Raw genomic sequence first — 23746 nt, forward strand, 5'->3', positions numbered from 1 at the left:
AAGTAATTTAAAGTCAATGTGCCATGTGCAAACAGCAACAACATTTAGAAAAAGTTGCCAGCGGTTATTTGTTTTAAGTGATTGCTTGGAGAACTGACAGACGACAGTGTGATACCTAGTGGGAAACAAAGTTAATTTTCTTCATGCATATGAAATAGTAAGGTGCTGAAGCAAAATAAAATACGCTAGTCAATGTGCTTGACTTAAAATATTCTGCTAAAGAACTATTTTTTTAGAGTTTAGATTTAATTGTGTTTGAAACAGAAATAAAGAGCAAAAAGCTTGAAATTCTGCACAAACCTTGTTGGGTCTTTCCTCAAAGACCTCAGGTTTCACTCATTAAAAACATGAACTGAAAATATGATTTCTGAAAACCTGAAGAGAGGCTTGTCAAGTGATGATTACGCTAGCTTCTTTGTCACCTTAATAGTGACCTGCAGGTGGAAAATGTTAATCATGTTTAAATGAATAGCCTATTGACAATTAATTGCTTCCTGCAAATGCCTTTCTCGCTGATCACACTCAAACAAATCTACCACCAATAACAGCAGGACTCCTTGTTAGGTAGACTTAATAATTGATGCACTGATTTAAATAATCACTTCCTTTCAGTATTTCCTCTGTTGTCACAAGTGCTTTCCTCAGCAGGATCCTTCAGCAATAATAATGCTTTGAGAATACCTCACTGATGAGGCAAAGTGCATGAGGGTAAAAGGGTTTGAAAACAAGGAAGCCGCACGGTGCAGCCTGCGACTGAGGTTCTGAGTTATTTTAGAACATGTGATTTTAGCGTGCCCTGTAGGTGTCACACACGTGTTTATGATGTCAGGATGTGGTTTTAGTAGTTTGTAACACCAACACTATGTTAAATTTGAGCTTGTGTGAAATATTGTTTGTTTATCCAACAAAATTAAGTCATGTCCTCTGGATGGTTTCTTTTTGTTGAAACGTTTCGTCTTTCATCCAAATTACTTCATCAGTCCGAGGAGCCACAATAAACTCAGTCTTACAAATAGCACCTATAGTGGATCAACCAGTTTGATGGTGCTCAGATGGTGCTGAGCTTCTGTCCTTCCTTATATAGATAACTTTACTAATTGGCATTTATAATGTATGTTATGTTGTTTATGTGTCATAATTAGCTTAACACCAGGTCAACAGTGCAATGAAATGTTCAGGATGAGAAGAATCGATTCAACTCGCTAAAAAAACCCAACAACAAACAAGAAATAGTAAAGCATGCAATAAGGGTAAAAAATAAAGTACCAAAAAAGTGAAAAAGAAATATAATATTTACAAGGTCCAAGAGAAATATAGTAAACAACAACATGGTAGAATATAAGTACAAGTAGGATGAATTTGTGTGAATAAGTATTTCACAGGTAGTAATGTAAGCAACAAAGTTCATGCTCAATCATCCAGGTACCAAATCCAATAATTCTCTGTTGGTTCATCTGGACAGTTTTTTTTGTATAGAGATGTTTCACCCTCTATCCAGAGGGCTTCATCAGTCAGAGGAGTTCCAGTAAACTGTTTCCCCACCAAGCAATAAACTCCTTAAGTGGACCAACCAGTTTGCTGGTGCTAAGATGGTTTCTGGGGGCTGTAATCTAAGCTTAAATACACATGATATATAGTACATAACTGACATACACTACACATGTTGTGTGACATGTTATTACACAGGTAGCAACATAAAGATTAATTGAATCATGATAAGGTAGTGACATACATGATGTATGGCATATGTGACATACATCATATAGGCATATAGGGCATGAGATATGACGTACATACTGTACATGACACAGCCACATAGTGCAGCAGCAATACACATATTAGGTGTGACAGATGTGGCTTAGCGCACTGTTATTGATAATTGTTCAGTATTATTAGGAGTTCAGTAATCTGACAGTTTATAGCTGTCTTTGAGTCTTTTCGTGTGCGATGGGAGGATCCCGTATTGTCTGCCTGAGGGTAGTAGATGGAAAAGTCCTTTTGCTGGGTGGGTGTGGTCCTTAATGATGCTGCGTGCTTTACGCAAATCACATTTTATGTGGATGTTTCTGTTCAGTGCCTTGACCTGAGATGACGTCTGTTCTGACTTGGTGCAATATAAATAAACTGAATTGAATTTTATTGAATTAAGCATGTGGTGTAGAGGACCGTCATCTAAAACGCCCGGAAAGCAGCTGGGGGGTTACTGACCTTGCTCAAGGACACACAGTTGGGCAAATGAGAGTGGAGGCAGATGTAGACAGTTCACCTTTCCCACCTAGTTTCTTTGGGGGGACCATTCTGGGGGTTCAAACCTGTAACCTCATGATCACAAACTCACCTTCTCTAACTTCTGCGCCCCATCCCTCATTTGTCCTTTAAAGTACTTTTGCACAAATATGCACAATAAACAGTTTTATTGAAATAACACTTCGGTCAAAATGTCATTGACTGCTATGATGAAATGTAGACAATGTTATTGTGTGCACACGTATGAGTGGGATATGCATGCCACTTTTTTTAACTACATGACATTTGACCTTTGTTCTCAATGAACAACAACAAATACCAACACTAATAAACTTCAAATCAATTTATTTATGTCACTTCTATGTGACTTGTCTTTTCCTATAGATCAGTTCTGAAGAAAAAATAAATAAAAGTTAACATTTTGAAAACAAAACATTTAAAAAAAATGCTAGGTCTTTTTGATGCCTTAGGTGCACCATTTTAATTTAGTTGTATATTAGTTGTTTTTTTTTATGTTGTGACGAACCATGGTCTTCATCAGGGTTAATATGTGCAGTAGCATACACTCTTGTTTTGTTTCACTAATGTAACAGCAATTGTGTACATTTCATGTATGCTAGCTTAATTGTAGGTTTGAGTTAGTGTGTGCATGGTTTTGTGTTTCTGTCTCCCCTCTTTTCTGCTGATGGCTGGAGATCAACACCAGCTCTCTTGTGACCCTGAGCAGAATTAAGTGGGCATAGTAAATGGAAATATAAAAGGAAGCTTGATAATGATCATATTGTAAGGCCAACACACACATACAAAAAATGCAAAACAACACGTCAAGAATGGTTAGAATGAAATGTAGCATAATAACAAGAACCCTTTAAATGATATTCACTTGGACAACAACTTAAAGACCAAACCATTGTTATTGGCCTGTAAAACATACACTCACATCTTAAAAGTGGCCCTCATGTGATGACTGCATGTGTTTATTTTTGTCATTCATTAAAACTTCAAATCCTGTTTTTTTTTCCACCCAAACATAATAATATTTTAGTATTAGTTTCCAATTGTTCCCAATTTGTATTCTGTAGTTAATGGATAGAACACATTAAAGTGGTGCCAGTGTAACTATTTTACTACTGCACATTAAAGTGCTGAGACCACAATAAAAGTTATATGGGTTTGCCGTCCTGAAGTTTAATTCAAGGTTTTAAATAAGGGCTTCTAGCAATGAAAGGATATGACGCAAGAAGGCGATAATAGAGGATGGAGGCCTGAGTACAAAGAAGATTTTAAGTAAGCCAAGTAAACATGCACGGTTGATTTTCACAAACTGGTCAATCTCTCCTTATCTTTCTGTCACATTCCTGCAATCACATGGAGTGTTTGAACATTATTATGTGACATTCATATGAAATATTTCTCATTTCAATGTGTTTGTGGGGTGTTTGCATGCATGGATGATCATTTTTGCATTTGTGAATACTAATACACTCTTGAGCTAAGAAACGTGTCTTAAAATAGGTCGGTCTTGTTCCTTTCGTTATGTGGGAAAAATCAATCAAATTTAGTATAATTTTAATCACTTTTTAGTTTTCCTAAGGCAGCCATGCTGGCAGTAGGCATTAATAAAGCTTTTAACTTTAAATGAGGTTTTAAAACAATGTAGTATCATCGTACTTAAAAATGTGGATTTTATGAATACTTTTCACCTTTATGACAAGTTTTAATGCTCAGCTGGGTTTGTCCAATGGCTAAATTACTTTTCACTTTTTTGAATATGGGGATAATTTGGTGTCTCCAGTCTATGCCGATTCAGAATCTAGATTAAACATTTAGAAGGGCTTTTTCAGAATTATGATCAGCAAGAGCTGGTTTGGCCAAATGAAATGAGACATGCTGACCTATAAAGGGTTTACTGTAGTCCCTCGTTACATCACAGTTGGACATTGACGGACTCGCTCTTTTGTGGTTTTTCAGCGATTGTCAACTTTAATATTACTCATGTGATTGAGATGGTACGAGATAAAAAGTTAATGGAAAAAAAAACTTCAGACAGGCGCTGCCATTTTGTAGTTTTCTTTCAATAAGCCTACATTGCAACACCAGTCAAAGAACTACACTACCCAGAAGACAACAGTGCTTCCAGCCACTGCTTTCAGCCGAAATGAAGGAGAAGTTTTGATCCGATCTGAACCTGACTAAAAGTTCGATCCTTACTCGCAGTGACTTTGGCACTCAGTGGTTGCAGAGTCGATCAGAACCAGACCAGGACTACTTCCAGCCTCACTGGTCCATCTGAGTGCTGCTTGCCAGTACATGAAGCCTCTCGAGCTGGGAGGTGTTGCTTGGAGGTCCGGTGTCTTCTCTGGAGCTCACCCGGACTCTTTCATCCAGATCCGTCTGGATTATTTGGACTCGATTGGGACCACTGTGTGGTTTTTCTCTCCAAAAGCGTCTAGTGCTCAACGGCTGCAGAGAGCCGATCAGAACTGGACCAAAACCAGACCAAGGCTGGTGAGTACCAGTGGTGTAGTCTACATTTTTGTAGTGGGTATACTGTGCTTAGAAACCAAAGTACGCTGGTTAGTGCAATGTAATCAGCAATTTATTTTTATTTTTAAGCATATTGAACATTTCCAAATTTCTTAAATGCACAAAAACATTGTGCAATAGTTGGCTTTGTATTAAAAACATGTTATAAAGTTCATAAAACTGTATCAAAGCAAAACATGTTTAAATATTATGTAGTAAGTAAGTACAGAATTATACAATAATTTGCTGGATAAGTGCATACTAATAGATGGTTACGGTTCAACTGCTGTTTAACATATCAATGACACATGCCTAATGATATGTTACATATCACTGGGCACTTTTAAGTGGGTGTACTGAAATACTTAATTTTTTCTAGTGGGTATACTCCGTATGCCTGCGTATCGCATAGACTACACCACTGGTGAAAACCCATATAAAATTTTGCAGTACTGTACAGTACATATACGTGTGTTGTTACAATTATGTAGGTTTAAAAGCTTAGAACATTGCAAGAGTGTGAGAAGGGTTTATAAAGCCTTAATATATATAAATACTAAAATAAATATAGCGTTCTTACTTTGCGTTTTTTCACCTATCACGGGGGTGTCTGGAACGTAACTCCCGCGATAATCGAGGAACTATTGTATAAAGAAATAAGGAAAGGAAGGCAACAGAAACTGGACTTTTAATCTATTAAAATGTGTACTGATCATAATTGTAATGTATCAATATGAAAAATGTCATACATGGTTATTACAATCAATCGTTAAGTGGATGGATTTAGTGTAAAAAAAGATGACATTGTTCATTGCTAAAAAAAAAGACACCCTTGGTGGTAAGGTGTTATTCACTCCCCTCAGTATCACAGTGGGAGTTTCTCACATTTGCTGCATGAAAAAAAAAAAAGTGTGAAATAATGTGTGTGATGGGCTTTGAACTTGGCAGTCCATTTATCATTCCTCCTGCCCGCTTGTGGTGTTTGAGATCAACTTAAAAATGCCAAATATTAACTCAGACATTAAACACCAGAATTATACTAGACATCAAGCATTAGTGTCACAATTCAGCAAGAAACATCCTTTTAAAATGGAAATGAGTGCAGAAAAAGTACTTAATTGACCAATTTTGAGCTTTTATTTTGCTTCATAGGCCAACATGATTTTGGTACTTGTAGGTTTCATGCAATTTTAGCTGAATGTGCAAACAATTCTTTTAAAATATGAAACTAAATGTCCTGACATGAAATGTCAACAGAGATCAGATTTATCCTGTTTTAACTTATTTCCACTGGTTTTCATTTCAAATTATTTTTGAATTATTCTACACTATCTATTGTTTACTACAATGGCTTAACATTTAGGCTTTTTTAAAATGAACTCATCCTAGCTGGTCACCCCTCGAGAGGTTTTTCCTGTTACTATCAGATCTGATTGTTGTCTGCAGAAATTTTAGTTATAAATTGGGTGGCCTGGGATGGACTGGTGATCTATCCAGGGTGTATCCTGCTCCTGAAGTCTAAAGCAATGAATGCATGGAGAAATGCACCATTCTGGGTGACCCGGCACAGGATCCTGCAAGTAAAGAAAACTGATGAATGGATGGATTGAAAATAGGAGGCAAAACCTTTTTTTATATTCAAGGTATTCTTTTCAATGTCTAACATCAATGCTCGCTCTGCTATTAAAAAATAAACGTATAACCTATCTTTATAAATGAATTCCACGACCACTTGTCGCATATTTTAAATAATGTGATGTTTTTTCTATTTTGCACTCTGCCTCTTATTTTATTTTTAAGTTCTTGTTTGTACTGCCATTTTACATTTTTATATGATATATACATTTTAAATGTGCTGTTTATATATATATATATATATATATATATATATATATATATATATATATATATATATATATATATATATTATAGTAAAGCCTAATGTTGTTCTTTTCTTTAATTTGTTTGCGTTGGTAAAAACCTCAGGTTATACTGGTTTTAAAAGAGACCAACAACAAAAATAAAATTAGGTGTGCACCCACTTGTTTATTGCATGTTTTCATATTTGTTATTTTTCCCCCCACAGTATGTGACAAAATCATGGTTAGTAAATTATTGGTTGCTGTGGCTCAGGGTAAGGGCAATTGGATTGCTGGTTCAGTTGCCCTCGATAAAGTAATACCTTTTCTCAATGAGACAATATCCCTATGCATACGATGATATAAAAAAAAGAAGGGAAGTGATACTTTGCTAATGGTTGCCCCAACCTATAAATGAAGATTTGTGACATGTTAGTTAGATGTTTAGCCTCTTATGCAAAGTAATTAGCAAATGAAACAAATGGGTAACATGTTTGAACCTTGCCATACTTGCATAATTAAAGTTTACCATCTGCCTTCTTGGATGAGCTGTGTACTAAACACTGGAATTTCCACAGAAAACATATATGTTCCATATTTTTTGGCCTATAAGTCACCTTTTTTTTTGCATAATTAGCATGCCCTGCAACTTATGGGCCGAAGTGATGTATTTATGGATTTTTTCCCATATTTATAAACCAACTTTTGGCTGAGATATGACTGTACATCCATTCTGACTGGAAAAAAAAAAACAAAAAAAAAAACAGTACCATTTTCAGCCACTAGATGGAAGCATAGTAGTAGTAGCATTAAGAACACAAAGTTTGTTTTCTCAGTCATCCAGGTATATAACAACAAAAAAAGGTTGAATCATGTCATCTGGACTTTGTTTTTTGTTAAAAAGAAACGTTTCGCCCCTCATCCAAGAGGCTTTGTCAGTCTGAGGCCTAGCCATCTGGTATTACCCAGAAGACATGATTCAACCTTTTTTTGTTGTTAGTAGCATTAAGGTATGCCTTTGTATCATGTAATGGGTAAACGTGGCTATAATGACAAATTCAAAAAAGTTCATGCAAAAACAATATACTTTATTGTTTTCTTCTGGAACTTTTTTGAATTTACGGTCATTTGGCAACCCATCGATTTTTGGCACAACACCGGCCCACATTTCTGGGTTCGGCCCACATTTCCGGGTTGTCAGCGGTGACGCGTAACAAATGCGACGCATCAACGGTGACGCATACTAGATGCAATGTTTACAACGAAGCAACATATTTATGGATTTTTTCACTTTTTAGACATATTGGGACTGATGCAACACATAGGGCAGTGTGACGTGTACAGTGAAAACTACGGTGTGTATATATATATATATATATATATATATATATATATATATATATATATACTTTTTCAGAAATAAGAGCAAGCTCACTCCTGATAAAACCAGGATAAATAAAAAAATACTCTTTTACTGCGCTTGCCCTTTAAAAAGCACTTGTTGCAACATCCTCCTGCATAAATGTTGATGTTTGTCATGCTTCTCTCTGGGATTCGTTTCATACTCCATCAATCACTTGATGAACCAAACAGCAGTTCCCTCTTTACTGGCATTTTCTGTAACTTAGCGCTCACAGATGGGATGTTACAACTCTTCAACTGACAAGTCGATTTTCACTTTCTGATGCTTGAAAATTGTTGCCATAAATCTGTTTGGGCTCTACTGAAACAGAACGGATTTTGACCTTATTTTATTTGACTGCGTCTATTTAGTAAATGTTTGATACAATCTTAAAGAGAAAACTGCACTTTACAATTTCTGTAACAAACCCAAACTTAACAGAACTTGTACTGATCAACTGTTTAACGAAAATGTGTAAATTGATGCCGCTTTTTATCAATCTTTGAGATGTGGTACTATCTGTGTTTTTTATTATTATTTTTGTTTTGTTTTTTTACACCGGAGGTGTCTGATTTACCACAAAAAATATCTGTGACAGTTTTGGGTCGTATTCGTGTTAAAAGTTAATTTTATTTAAAGAAGAGTGATTTGATATTTTACACTTATGTAAAGTGCAAAGCTCCCAAGAACATGTTGAATGGATACATAAAGAAATTAAAAACAGAAAAGAGCATTATAAAATTGAGTTGCTTTTCATTTAGTAAAGTTTTTAGTTTGTAAATGTAATTTGATCAGAGACAATTTGCTTATTTTGAAATTGTTAATTTGACTGCATTTCAAGCTCAAAAATCAAGAATCTCCCATTAAATTAATGTTATTTACTTTTGTCACTAGGCAGTATTATGTTCTATTGCTTTTTTGTTCAGCGTGTAAAAAGAAACAAGCGTTGAAAAGGTTCGAGTTTTGAATCAATTTAAATATTATCAAGTAAAAGGAGTGTAATTTCCGTAAATTTACAAGTTGCTGTTCAGCAAATGTTTAAGAAAAAATGTCATCCACTGGATCAACATCACACAGTTTGCACAATATCCAAGGGTTTATAAATGTTTTATTCTTTTAATTTAATTTTGTTTCAGGATATTTTTTGCTCGGGCAGCACAGTGGCACAACTGGTAGAGCTGCTGCCTCTCAGCGAGCAGGTCCTTGGTTCAAACCCCGGTCCAGGGGCCTTTCTGGGTGGAGTTTGCATGTTCTCTCTGTGCATGCGTGGGTTTTCTCCAGATGCTCCGGTTTCCTCCCACAGACCAAAAACATGCATGTTAGGCTCATTGGTAACTCTAAATCGTCTCTAGGTGTGAGAGAGAGAGTGAATGGTTGTTTGTCTCGTTTGTCTCTATGTGGCCCTGTGATGGACTTGTGACCCGTCCAGGGTGTACCCCGCCCCTCGCACAGTGATTGCTGGACATGGGCACCGGTGACCCCCGTGACCCAAAATGGAATAAGCGGGTAAAGATAATGGATGGATGGATGGAAGGATGGTATTTTTTGCTCATTTTTGGCTTAAAGTGTGGTTTAGTGCTTTGTGATTTTTCAATTTGTTTCTTGTCTTGTTTTTACTGGCTCAGATTACTAATCACTACTCATTACCTGCACTACCAGTATATAAAATCACTGGTTTAAAGTGAATTTTTTGTCAGATTGTGGTCTTTTCTGTATTCCACTATAGCAAATGCTCCTGGTCTGTTCAGCTTATGATAGTTTAGTTTTGCTTTGGTTAAAAACTGTCCTGGCTTGCATGATTCTGCCTTGCTGTCCTTTTGATTTTTTCATGCTACAAAGTCCTCACAATATTACTTTTTCAATAAAGCACTAATGCACACAAACTATAAAAATAATGTGCTTTACATAATGTTTGACCAAATTACTTTTTTTTGGGGGGTGTTTTGAATAAAGTGACCCTAAAATCAATTCTTTATGCAAAATTGCCTGAAAGATTTCATGGCAGTGTCATTAGTGATGGGCATTTTTTGTGATTTTATCACAAAGATGACTAAAAAAATACCAACAAAGCCAAACTTCCACAAAGAAACCTCAGAACCTATTAAATGCATTCTTCCTGTTTCTCTGAAGGTGTGATGGGTGATGTTAGACTCACATAAATCTGGTATTTTATTAGGGTCCAAATACCATCAAATAACATTACGCCCATAGCTCACTGGTGCAGAAGAATGACTTCATATGGTCCATTGAGCACATTCCTTAGGGCAGAACATGCATACACATATGAGCAAGTGAAGAAAACACCATTTGCCACGTTACAGGCATTAATACATGTACACAATTAGCAATGTGCAATTAAAATGCCAACAAACAAATAATGTCAGTAAGTCTTTTATTGAGTTCTTAGACAGCACCATAAATCCTTTCTGCTTGTTAATGCACAGGTTTATGTATTTTTAAGTGCCTCATTATAACCATCAAATTGATTTTCAATCTGAGGCATAAAATGAAGAAAATGTTTCTTAACTTTTGCAAGTTACATAAGGCCGAGAGTGTAAAATCACAGCACTTGATATCTCAGCGTTTCTCAGGCAGCAAATTCAGAATATGCTACAATCGCTGAAAATATGATCACAGCAAAATAAGACGGCTATGTACATCATTTGTTTCCCACTGGGGGATTTGCAAAGATGTAGATTTATAATTACACTATGTGTAATAGAAAAAGAATTAAATCTGGCTTTGCAAGTTCTCCACTGCGAACACTAATCAGAAACCAATTTTAGCTGACATTCAGCTGTTCAACTGCTACAGCAATGCCATGTTAGCGAGAACAAATGAAAACAAAATGCAATTAAATCTTTTCATATTTTTTTTTTTCACTTCAACATCAATGCACTCTTTAGTGTGAAGTTTGAAGTGCAGCAGAGGAAAGAATTTGACTTTATATTTGAAAAATATTTCCATTTTACAACAAACCTTTTATTAAGTTTTTAAGGCTGCAAGTCCTCCAACTTTTCTGCTTTGATTAGCCACTTCATGGGCTGCATCAGCCAACTGCCAGAGTATCAGTGTGCATGATTTTACTGAGAATAAAGCTAGCATAATTAGTGTAAAAAGTTAACAAAGCGATAAACGTAGGGCAGCCTTTAGTTTAAGAAAAGGGATATAAAGTCAGTGAATATCTCGTTCGTTCAATTTGAGGCAAAGTCCATTAATGATTTATAAAAGAACACAAGGTAGATCTAACATTACAGATAAAAACACAGGATGAGTATCACCAAAAACAAAGTAAATGAACAAGTATGAGACTGGCACTAGAATAAAAAGGTAGAAAGTGAGGATAAAATAAATGTAAGTCACTTGTAGAAAAGTTTAAATTCAAAACATGTCTGCAGCAAATCTAAAACACATTCAAGCGTTTGTCTACATGGCTTTTCAAAACCAACCTCTCTTTCTATAATTTTCACATTTGCAACATAAACTTCTTCCAGAGTAGTAGTTTTCCTGGTAAATAGGCACAGCATGTCATGAGTCACAGTATAATTGTGCAGCTCACTTGAAGCTGGTCTTTTTTCCAAACCTCAGGTCACTATTATCAATTGGTTTATAATTACGTGCTGAAAAACTGATTTTTTTCCACCTCATCCTATTTTAGAGGACAGTAAGGATAGCAAGTGAACGGGAACATATGTAACAATGACTGTTTTCTGTCGTTATCGGTGACACTTCTCTAATATAGCAAGAAAAGAATGGAAAGCAATATGCAATCAAACCTTTAAGATGATTTTTTTTAAACGTTATTGTTCAGAGATTTGACAATATAATGCAAAACAGGATCAAATTGTGGTAATCCTAACTTTTCTTGCATATGTGATGTATAGAGTATTTTGAGCAAGTTATTGTGTTTATGTTCTCTGGAGCAGCTACTTCTGTTTTGGCCAATTTGCTTGCTGGTATTTGTAACACATCTATATAATTACATATTTTTTGTACCTTGTTTTAAACAACAACTCATCTATAAAAAGCTTGACTTCACAATGATGTATGTATTATATATTGTATTATATATTGGTTACATAAAGTTTAGCTTTTAAATAAAATAAAAGGAAAGTAAATCCATTTATCATTTATACACCGCGCTGTGTTCAGGTAGCAAACACTGACTGGGAACCATTTTGCTGCCTCTAATGCTGGGACATCATCACCTAGGCGGGTGAAAGGGTACGGCTTCAAAACTCCCAAGTTCACTCATCATCTTTATGGTGGACCATTCAGAAGACAAAGATGACAGGCTCTCACTCACTTTAACGAGCTGACAGCAACACAGAGGAAGAGAGGGGACGGAGGGATGAAAGACTGAGAGCAATAAAACCCGAGATGAGAAGCTCAAGGCCACTGCCTGCACTTAGACCTTCTCTGTCAGAGATGAGGCCTCAGGAAGACACAATGTAATGTTCAAGAGAGCATATTTTTGCAGCAGCACTTTTATTCAGGGGATGGCAAAGTAAGACTACTGTTGGCCTAACCAGTGTCCATCCATCTGTCTCTTATCTTTACCCACTTCTTCCTTTCCAGGTCATGGCAGTCACTGGCGCCCATGTCCAGCAGTCACTGTGTAAGAGGTGGGGTACACTCTGGACAGGTTGCAAGTCCATCACGGGGCCACATCGAGACAAACAACCACTCACACTCTCACCTTTGTGCAATTAAAAGTTACCAATCAGCCTAACATGCATGTTTTTGGTCTGTGGGAGGAAACCGGAGTGTGAAAACCCACGCATGCGCAGAGAGAACATGCAAAATCCACCCAGAAAGGTTCTCACTAGTGCAAGACCAGTAAACAAAATATAAATCACAATTTATTCAAAGCTATTATGCAGGTGACACATTAGTAATGATACATGTGACCTCTAGGTTTTTAAGTTTTATGGAAGGCGTTAGTTTTATTTTGAACATTGACTGGTTTCGCCGCTGTAAAGCTAACTTAACAAGTAATATGCCAATGTCCCTCATCCCTAAGGGATATGAATGGTGAATGTTTGTGGTTTTCCAAGACAAGTGTGAACAGGAAATTCATAATGTTTGTGGAGCAAGATAATAAATTGGGTAGGAGTAAGAAGAAGAGATATAGTTTGTATTTATTTATTTAATTTTTGTTTGTCCGAGGTGGTGCAGAGTGACCAATCCTGCCATGGACATGGACTGAGCAATTTTATCCACAGGTACAATGGCAGAGCCAGGATGTGGCCAATGGTGGCCTTGGCCACCACAGATTAATCTTTGGCCACACCAGTCATTTGAGGAAACAATCATTTTATGCAACTTAAAAACTAGAAAGCAATTTCTAATTTTAGAAAGCAATTTCTTATTTGTCTAAATTTGATCAGGATGGCTGGTTTACACATGGTGGTGGCCAGCTTATACTTTGACTGGACATTCTAAGTTTTAATAGGGACATTTATTACACCTAGATGCAGCCACTCACCAAAATGACAGTTGCTTCCTCACTTATTTTTAATTTATCTAGCTCATAAGATATGCTGATGGATGGATGTAGATAGTGGTCTGACAAAAGGTATCTCCAATTCCCTTTTTTGCTCTAAGATGGGAGAAAAACGTTTTTACCTAGTAATTAGACAAAATACATCAGCATTAGGGCACCATTGTTTCTATGACAATTTATACAGCTTTGAATAATTTTGTTTTTCCAAGCATCACTGGACAATTTACTGTAAGTAACAGTAGTCTTCAGAGAAGTGGGTTGTCACAATATACAACCATGACAACTTGGTCTTGATGAGAATTCCTTTGATGGAAAGTATGGAGGATTCCTAAAGAGAGACTCTTCTACTCCTCTTGTGGCAAGTTTCTGGTAAAGACAAATACTCTTTTTTCCTTTGAGAATTACTGAGTCTTCCTCTGAGAACAGTTGGAGAAGAACTTGTGGATTTGTTTTTTTGTGTGTTTGTGAGATTCTGAAGTTGAGTCAGCACAGAGTCGACAGGAGGGATCAGCGGGGAGGAGATCAAGAAAGCAAGGGATTTCTGGTGTCTGAAAGATGAAGCTCCACAAGAGGCAGCATCCAGTGGCAGTCCATACAATCATCCAGTTAATGCAGTTTTCAGAGTGTTTATATTTTAAAATTTCTGGATAGTGCAGGCTATGTCTGACTGAAAACCTTTACTTGCATAGCTTAATGCACCTAGGGAGTCTTAGCCTAAGGTTTTGGCATACATGGGTGTTAGTACAATTTCACATGTGTTGTATAACTAACATCTGGCTCAGTCGAATACAAATATACAGTATTTTAAACTGAATAACTTGGGTAATATTTTTTGTCAGGCTGTTGCAGAAACAAGTTGCCTGATCTTTCCATTTTAAAATTGACTAGTCATCTCAAGACATACAGCATAAGCACTGAAGACTTTTCTTCAAAAATGATGCGGCTTTAGGGAATTTTAACTAGAGGTGACCTGCTGGGGATTCAAAATTGCAAGCCGTAGAGAAAGAGAGAACATGTATGCGTGTGTGCGTGTGCCTGCATACAGGCACTAATGACATCAATTATTGTTTCTTTAACAAACAGATGTAAGGTTATGAAAGTTTATCAATTGAAGCACAATTTCCAAATGATTTCTCTATTCATCTATGGTTGACCAAATGAAATAAATATACATGCATGCATACATACATGCACGCACACATGCACGCACACATACATGCATGCACGCATGTATGCATACATGCAAGCATGCATGTATGCATACATGCAAGCATGCATACATACACACATATAGATTAAAGCAGACACAATTATTTTGTCTGGAGTTTTTTCTAAACACCTTACAAAGGTTTTCATGGAAAGAGGACGTGCACATGATCTTAGTAAAAGTATACAGCATAGAGTTTACATGACCTTAGTGAAAGTACACAGAACAGTCTTCTTTAATAAAACACCATCAAGACCAATTGTTTCTGAAAGAAGAGAGGGGGTTTGAACTTTTTTTCTTCCGTAATTTACTTTTAGAGAGGTTGTCAAAATTATTTAAAAACATATATAGTACAGAAAGTCCTTTGAAGAGTTTAAATTAACTTCATTTTTTTAATGTTCTAAACTGACAGACTTCTCCCCTTTCTCCCCTATTTTTTAAAACAGTTTATATGTACAGAATTTCACCTCATGTAATTATTTAATAATGTTTTCTTTACACATTTGATCATTTATTGAATTACATCCATCAGAGTACAGTTTCCTCTCAGTATCATTCTAAATATAATAAAATTTAGCTCATACAAACTGACACAACACCTTGTCGTAAAAACATGTAGAATTGAATTTAGCTTATATTTATGATAATCTACAAACACCTGAAACTGACTCCCAGAGAGACCATAATGGGGAAAATTAAAGTTAAATGGAGACACACATCTCTACTGTAATCTGGGGCATAAATTGTTTTTTAGCCTTAATATATATTTAAATAGCCTCTCTTGCAATGAAAGACAAAAACAGGCAGCACGCTCCCATGGCGGTGCACGTCTCTCACACTCTTGTACCTGGAGTTTGGTCATGTGCACAGGTTGCACATGTCTGACAATGTTCCGAACACATTAAAATTTAATAAAAAGTTAGATTTTAGAACAAAAGTCCCAGGGAGGTCGAGGCACAGTGCAGGAGGAGGGTGTGGGGTTGATCAGTTCTAGTATCTCCCCCGGCTGCAGTGATTTGGTCACGTGTGAACACATACGTTTCGTAGAAACCAGAGCCACACTTTGACCCAATCAAACACATGCACAGGTAGATGTTTAATAATTTATTACATATCATCTTCATGAAGGGGCATAGCGTGGTGTCCTCCTTGACTTACTGCAGGTGAGCTTTTACCTGCAGTTTGTCTTTGCTGCTCACATGCTCACCATGAACCAGACTGCATGCCCCGCCCTGCTCTGCTCTGACTGGGTCAAACTATGGTTCTGGTTTTCCTTATTGGTTGAAAGTTGTGTAATTGTTAGATTGAATGGCTTTAACGGGACCACAACAAAACACTTTTTCTTCCCCTTCCTCATTTTTACAGATGATGGAAATCTGTCCTGGTCACGTTCAAAATGATGGAAATCCATCGCATCAACGAAGAACTGCATGTAGTATTTCTCCATTACTGTCAAAGAAAATGAAACCAGTACAATTAACACAAACAAACTGAGGCAGTGAATAGGATTTTGTTGATGCTTCCCACTCTTTCAGTGCGTTAGGACTTTTCTTTAATCTGAAGGACTTCAAAACTGAAGAAGCAAGATATTTTATACCAAAACTGGTGCTACACCCAAAACTCTGGATGCAGTAAACTGAAGAAGAGAATAGTCTTTTTGTTTTTATTTTAAAATTTTGAGTGATTTTACAGCCTGGCAAGAGAAACCTTTTTTTAATGCTCAACTAGTTTGAGTGTTTGAAAATCCCCCTAAGTTTAAAAAACATACATGATTGTCTTAAAACTTACATTGAGTATATGTACTGTCATGAACACACTGCATTACTAGTTGGCCAGTTTTTCCCCATTTATCAAGTCAGAGCCTTTGTTTTATTCATGTTGAATGCACAAAACAATTGGTTGTGAAAGTTATTAAATAGGAGTGAGTTTAAATTTAAATTACTGACTCAACTTTTAGGCAGGCCTCATTACTTCCTACTATAACGCAGTACATTGAACCGTCTCATCACTCTGTAGCCAAGTGAGTGTATATGACTCATTTGGTCTCTTTCACTTAACAGTTGCCACATTAAATATTTTTCCCACCATCACCCCATCTCTGCAATATTTCTATGCTTTTATGAGCACATTATTTATTGACTCTTCAAAACTATTTAAGATGAAATCTTTACAGTACATTCATGTTTACACAAAGTTTCGCTAAGTACTTCATAAAATATTTAGATTACCTTGGTAAAATGGTCATTTTTTCCCCAAAGGTTTTATAGATTGCACATTATCTTATCTTATTTTCATGAAAAATACTAAAAATAAAATAAAAATAATGAGACTTTGTGTAACTGGAGGGTATTTGAATTGATATAATGTCAGTTGTGTGGATGTAAGTAATTATTACATTTCAATGTCTGTCTTTCCATCCATCCATCCATCCATCCATCCATCCATCCATCCATCCATCCATCCATCCATCCATCCATCCATCCATCCATCCATCTTTCTTTTCCTCTCCGAGTTGAGGGAAAGCCGTCAATTTAGTTAATAATGAAGCAAATAAGCATGTTTTTGTTCTGAAGAAGGAAACCAGAGTACCTGGAGAAAACGTATGCATGTGCAGGGAGAAATGTCCTGACACAAGCATGTGGCCTTCTTGTTGTCAAGTAATAGCTCTAACCACTTTTCTACCATGCCACTCTTAACTGAAACACATGAGCAGCAGATTTTTTTTAAATGTGTTCATATGCAACATCTCAACTGTAGCAAATGTTGAATGTGACTGCTCTTTGTTGTTGTTTAATCTCATGAGACTCATCCTTGAAAATCTTTTATTTTCTCTTACTCTCTTTAATGCTATACTGATTGCAATCTTGGCCATCTGCTTTGTTTTCTTTAATTTTCCTGAATTTCCACATACTACCTTTCCTTGAATCATTTTATTTAATGTATACCTTTTTCTCTCCATTTTACCTTGTCCTTTCTCCAAAACCTGAAAGTATTTGATGGTAGTGCTGTGACAATTCAAAGCAGAACCAAGAGATTTTCATAACGTATTCCAATGACCCTGAACTTCCAGTTGTCAGGAACAAAACAGTAAACGTGGCATGCATGGCAGGGACATATTTAGCTTTCACACAACAAAAACACATTTTAATGTTTTATTTTAAGTAGTATACTGCAAATTCAATGGTACAATATTTGCACCAATATTATGATGTGGTATTTATCTTTATATTTCAATAAGGTTTAATAGGCTTTCTAAAAAAAAATGTTGAGATACATCATCTGCCCTTTAAGAGACGTGTTTTGAATGCTGAGCCTCAGTGATTCAATAAGGGCTTGGAAAACATGATTTTGTTCAGAAAACAACAGGACTGCTAGCCTCCATTAAAAGCACTAATGAAAACAGACGACATTTAGTTCAGTAATCAGAAAAAATGGGAAATTAATTTATGAGTTTAAGTACATAGCAACGCCACAAAAAAGGTTTCGAAGAAATTAACTGAACTGAACTTTGTTTTTAAATAAAATGGTGCCATGTGTGTGAAAACAAGCCTTTGCGAGGTGGTGTGTCTTACCCACGGTTAGCTGACCAGTCAGTTGTCCCTGATCGTTTCTTGCATTGACAGTCACGTTCCTGTCTGACTGGAGGATCAGTGGACTGTCCTGTGGAGGGAAAAAAGAGGGAGAAAGTTTATCTATGATGGCAATTTATTTTATTTTTTTTACTGTATAAGTTTATGTACCAGATTTCCTGCTTGAGTTCTTGCAATCAACATTACTGTTGCTGTGCACAACAAAGCAAATATAACATCTTCTACTTCTTGCAAGACTAACATTATTTAATTTGTAGTGGTTTCATTATGATTAGTTATGAACTTGCTCACTTTATAGTTTAAAAATTACCCAACAACAACAAAAACATTTTGAAACCATCTTTGGGGCAACTTCCACACACCTTAAAACCTATTAAAACCAATAAATACTTGTTTTTGGCTAGCTACAAGACTTTCAGGTCTTGCATAAACATCTTTGTTAATTTTCTCAGAAGAAAACTTCCAATTTGCTTCTTTTTAAATGTATTTATTAGGTATAGTTAAAATGCAGCTTTGGAAGTTAAGATCTCTGCAAACAAATATATAAATAAGTAACTAAATCGACTCCCAAGCCATTAGCTCTCCCTAAATTGATCTACTGCAGTAAATAGTGACTGTTGAGTTGAGAGGTAGCCTTGAAATAAAACCAATATTTTTCCACCCTCTGGTTTGTTTCTAATAGACTGTCACATTAAGTGACACTTCAGCTGACAAAAAAAATAAAAATAAAAAATCAACAAATGTATTTGGTCACTTGGACCTTTAATGCCACATTACATGCAATGAAACAGCCAAAGCCGAACAATTTGTTGGATCACATTAGGTGATCTTATCATCTGAGTTCTCAGATTGTTTTATTATAATTTTGAGAAAATGAGGTCCGAGATAGGGTAGAGGCAGGGCAGCTGACCTGGGACCTGAAAGTCCCATGCTCGATCCCCAGCCATTCTCACATGTCGTGGTGTCTCTGAGCAAGACACCCAATCCCTAATTGCTCCCTGGGCACTAACATACAGTAGCTGCCCACCGCCCCACCTGGGTGCAGCCCAGGTGCAATGGGTTAAATGCATGATGCATCATACTGATGCAGAAGCAGCTGTACAGTGGAACATCTCCAACTTTATTTTTTTCAAATTTACTAAATTTACCTGCAACCACACTAAACATTTTTTTCCTTAAAAAAAAAAAATCTGGTAAAGATTACATCAAGATCTAATAGTATCTGGAGTTTTATATTTTCTGATGTTTAAATAGTTAAAACACATTTTAAACCATTGATTTTTTTCCCCATTCTTACAACACTGTCTTTGTTTGTAGGTATATTTTCTCCATCCATCCATCCATCCATCCATCCATCCATCCATCCATCCATCCATCCATCATATTCTGATTATTCTGAAATCGGGTTGCAGGGGCAGCAGCTTGAGCAGGGAGGCCCAGACATCTCTTTCCACAGCCACCTCTTCCAGCTCTTCTGGGGGGACCCCAAAGCGTTCCCAGGCCAAACGTGAGATGTAGTCTCTCCAACGTGTCCTGGGTCTTCCCAGAGGTCTCCTCCCAATTGGACATGCCCAAAGGGAGGTGCTCAGGAAGCATCTTTACCAGATACCTGAACACCTCAACTGGCTCTTATTGATGTGAAGGAACAGTGGTTCTACTCTGAGTCTCTCCCGGAAAACTGAACTTCGCACCCTATCTCTAAGGGAGAGTCCAACAGAGGAAACTCATTTCAACTGCCTGTATCTGCAATCCCATTTTTTTTGGTCACTACCCAGAGTTTATGACTATAGGTGAGGGTAGGAACGTAGACTGACCGGTAAACAGAGAGCTTCACCTTAGAGCTCAGCTCCCTCTTCACCACAACGGACAAGCACAGAGTCCACAATACTGCAGATGCTGCACCAATCCGTCTGTCAATCTCATGCACCATTCTTCCCTCACTTGTGAACAAAACCCTGAGATACTTGAACTCCTCCACTTAAAGCAGAACCTTACCCTCGACCTGAAGAGAGCAATACACCCATTTCCGACTGAGGACCATGGCTTCAGATTTAGAGGTGTTGATTCTCATCCCAGCTGCTTTGCATTCGGCTACAAACCACTCCAGTGACAGCTGAAGATCCCGGCACGATGATGCCAACAGGACCATGTCATCTGCAAAGAGCAGACAGGGAATCCTGAGGCCACAGAACCAGAATCCCTCTGCTCCCTGGCTGCACCAAGAAACTCTGTCATAAAAGTTATGAACAGAATCGGTGACAACAGGCAGCTCTGGTGGAGTCCAACTCCCACACTGAAGGCGCCCAACTTACTACCGGCAATGCAAACCAAACTCTTGCACCGCTTGTATAGGGGCTGAACAGTCTGTAACAATGAGCCCCCAATCCCATAGTCATGGCGCACCCCCCACAGTGTACCTCGAGGAACATGGTCAAAAGCCTTCTCCAAATCCACAAAAACATGTAGACTGGATGGGCAAACTTCCATGATCCCTTGAGGACCCTAGTGAGGGTAAAGAGCTGGTCCAGTGTTCCACAGCCAGGACGGAATCCACATTGCTCCTCCTGGATCTGAGGTTCAACCAACGATCGGACTCGCTTCTCCAGTACCCCTCTAGTACTTCTTTCCTCATATTTTACACATTTTTATTTTGAAAAGACTTGAACAAGCCTTAGTTTTAGATTGCCACTTGTTCAGACAAGGTTTAGAGAGTCGTGTTTGGATGAAATTTACACAAAAAGTCCTTTGAAATTCACGAGCACTGACGAGAACTGAAGCGGTAGAAATAATATGGTCTAAGGGTTCAAGATTGTGGATGTGTTCAGAATTACACACCAAAACATTTGAAAGCATTTAAAATGTGGCGTTAACTTTACTATGAAACCGTTTAAAATTTGGCCTAAAACAAGTTTTTGCTTTAACAACAAAAACACGTTTGATCCTACTGTGAAGTATTGTTTTTATTTTGTTTGTTTAATTTTTTTGGACAACATAGTCAGTTAACATGGAGATTTAGGGCACTTTATGCCTTACCTGGCTTCTGCAGTTCCTGAGTGGCTGGGTGGAGCCAACCCCATCACACCTGTTCCTGATCCTGCTCTGATAGAAGACAGCTGTACTTAAGCTCCTGTGGGAAATCTTCGATGATGAATCATTGAAGCCTTTGGGTACTACGTGACAGCCACTACTACACGTAACTTAAATCCTTGAGAATACTAACTTTTGATTTTCCTTGTGTTTTGGCCAAGACCTGCTCCTTTGGGTTTTCCACCCCTGTGAATACTCACCTTCCTTGAGTCTTGTTGAGTCTGTCTGGAACCACTTACCTCGAGTTCTCAGAACAGCCTGAGATCAATCTCACCCGTCGACACTGAAGCTGCTCTTTTGGTTTCCGCCCTGCCACACACCTTTGATCACTCACCTGTACTCCACTCCTCTGGAATCTCCACGCTCCAAGCTCTGAAAGACAAAATGTCAAAAGTAATTATTGACAATCCCTGTCCCCCCTTACCTTGAAGACCATTCCCCTGTGTAAAAAATATCTCCATTTCACAATAAACTGTACTTACCTTTTCAATCATGTGTTGAGTCCTCTGTCAGACTGCTTATTCTGCCTTTTAAAACAAGTCAATTTGTGAAAGTTGTCAATTAACTATTCCGTATAACCATCAACACTGTTTTAACTTGAAACCGTCCACACTTTCCCTCTGTTCTGCAAACCCAACATAACTTTGCAACTAATTTGCATAATTTATTCAAAACAGGAGTCTGTCTGACAGTTTGTTTGCTTGTCGGAAATTGTGTGTTGAAGTGCATCCGCCAACACAAAGGCAAACATTTTCAATCTAAATGAGATGACTGTGACTTTGACGTTTGTACTCTAAAGTTGGATTCAGCAAATAATTAATATTGGTTCATTAGTTATGTGTCACAATGAACACAAACTCCATGTATGTCATTTTATTAAACACCAAACACAATCTGGCATTCCACTGTTGCTCCACTTGTGTTGTGTACGTCAGTCTGCTTAAGCATCTCTGTCTGTTCTCTTCTCTTTCATTACGTTTGCATTACTCGTTCATAATTTGTGTTGCCATCTTCTCTCCCTCTCATTTTTATATTTTTAAATGACTTATTTGTTTTTTCTGCATTAAAAAAAATATCTCAAAGGTGACCCAATTTCCCTGTTGATTTGCCCAGAATAATATTGTGCTGCCTTCCCGTCTGAATTTTAGATGAGAATTGTGTTCAAATTGGAAAGTTACTGATCCATTGAAAGAGAAAAATCCTTTCCTCTCTTTTTCATCCCGTTCACTGAACCCACCCCTTTTTGTGATATTTACCACATTATGGTTAGATATGTTTGTCTGTTTATACTAGTGTAAAAAGATTTGGTCTCTGCTGTCTGTGTTCTGTTTTGAAACATGTGGATTCTTAGAAAACAGGTCATAAGCACAGGCTGAACGATTGTATTATCATCTAACAAAGGGTACGCAAGAACGGTGGAGGCAAATGAAACACCCAAACGTAACAAGAAAACACAAAAAACATGCAAAAAACAATGACACAAAACAAATAAATGTGTAACTGTGCCTTTGTAACATGCACACCAGTAAATTTTAAAAAAAAGGAAACAAACAAGCAGAGTTGTTTGTTCTCACACTTCCACAATCCCACCCACTTACTGACATCGGTTTAAAAACTTGCTTAATATGAAACGAGCGATCCAAAAGATTCACTGTGCCAAGTTTCTCTCTGGTTCTGAATGCGTATTTGCATTAATTATTTTCAACAACGCATGTGATACGCTTCATTGTGTTATCTTTCCAATTCATTTAAATTAATTGTCACTTTGTAAAATATGACAGATTAAATAGGCTTTGAATCATTCCAGTTTAATGGGCATCGTGTGTGGACAGGCCTGATCCCATTCACTTAGTGCAGAAGACTTTTTATTTAGAAGCACTACCATACATGAGAAGTCATATTTGATTAGGCAGTAATATGCAAATGCAACGCAGTATGGACTTCAAATAATTGGATCGCATTAACAGCTGATAGAAGTCAAACAATCTGCCTAGTAACAATGATACATTTACTCTGCTAACAACATTGTTTGTTCTACAAAAAATTAATAATAAAAGTGACCACTGTTTGAGAACAATACTGCAAAAAAAAAAAATAATAATAAATAAATTAAATAATTTGTACATAGTGCAGTAAAGCAAAGTTGTACTAAAGCTGGAGTCAAAGTGAGCAAATAAAATATAATTAACAATTACATGCAAACATATGATGATACTCTTTCCTGCTGATGTATGTTTTTAGTTCATGAAATGCTCATGTGTTCATTTGTGTATATATATATATATATATATATATATTTGATAGTGCGCCGTGAGGAGATAG

General features: G+C 37.0%; 1 protein-coding gene across 1 annotated transcript in view; it reads right to left on the reverse strand.

Moving 5' to 3' along the window:
• The window catches only part of LOC119422389 (zeta-sarcoglycan), a 157685-nt gene that overhangs the window by 14106 nt on the left and 119833 nt on the right, over window positions 1–23746 (reverse strand). Inside the window, exon 3 of the mRNA XM_037689753.1 lies at window positions 18320–18407. Coding sequence (XP_037545681.1) covers window positions 18320–18407 — 88 coding nt within the window. The remainder of the gene's footprint in view (window positions 1–18319; window positions 18408–23746) is intronic.

The sequence above is a fragment of the Nematolebias whitei genome, chromosome 16 (assembly GCF_014905685.2).
Source record: "Nematolebias whitei isolate Nwh7 chromosome 16, NemWhi1, whole genome shotgun sequence".
Classification (NCBI taxonomy): domain Eukaryota; kingdom Metazoa; phylum Chordata; class Actinopteri; order Cyprinodontiformes; family Rivulidae; genus Nematolebias; species Nematolebias whitei.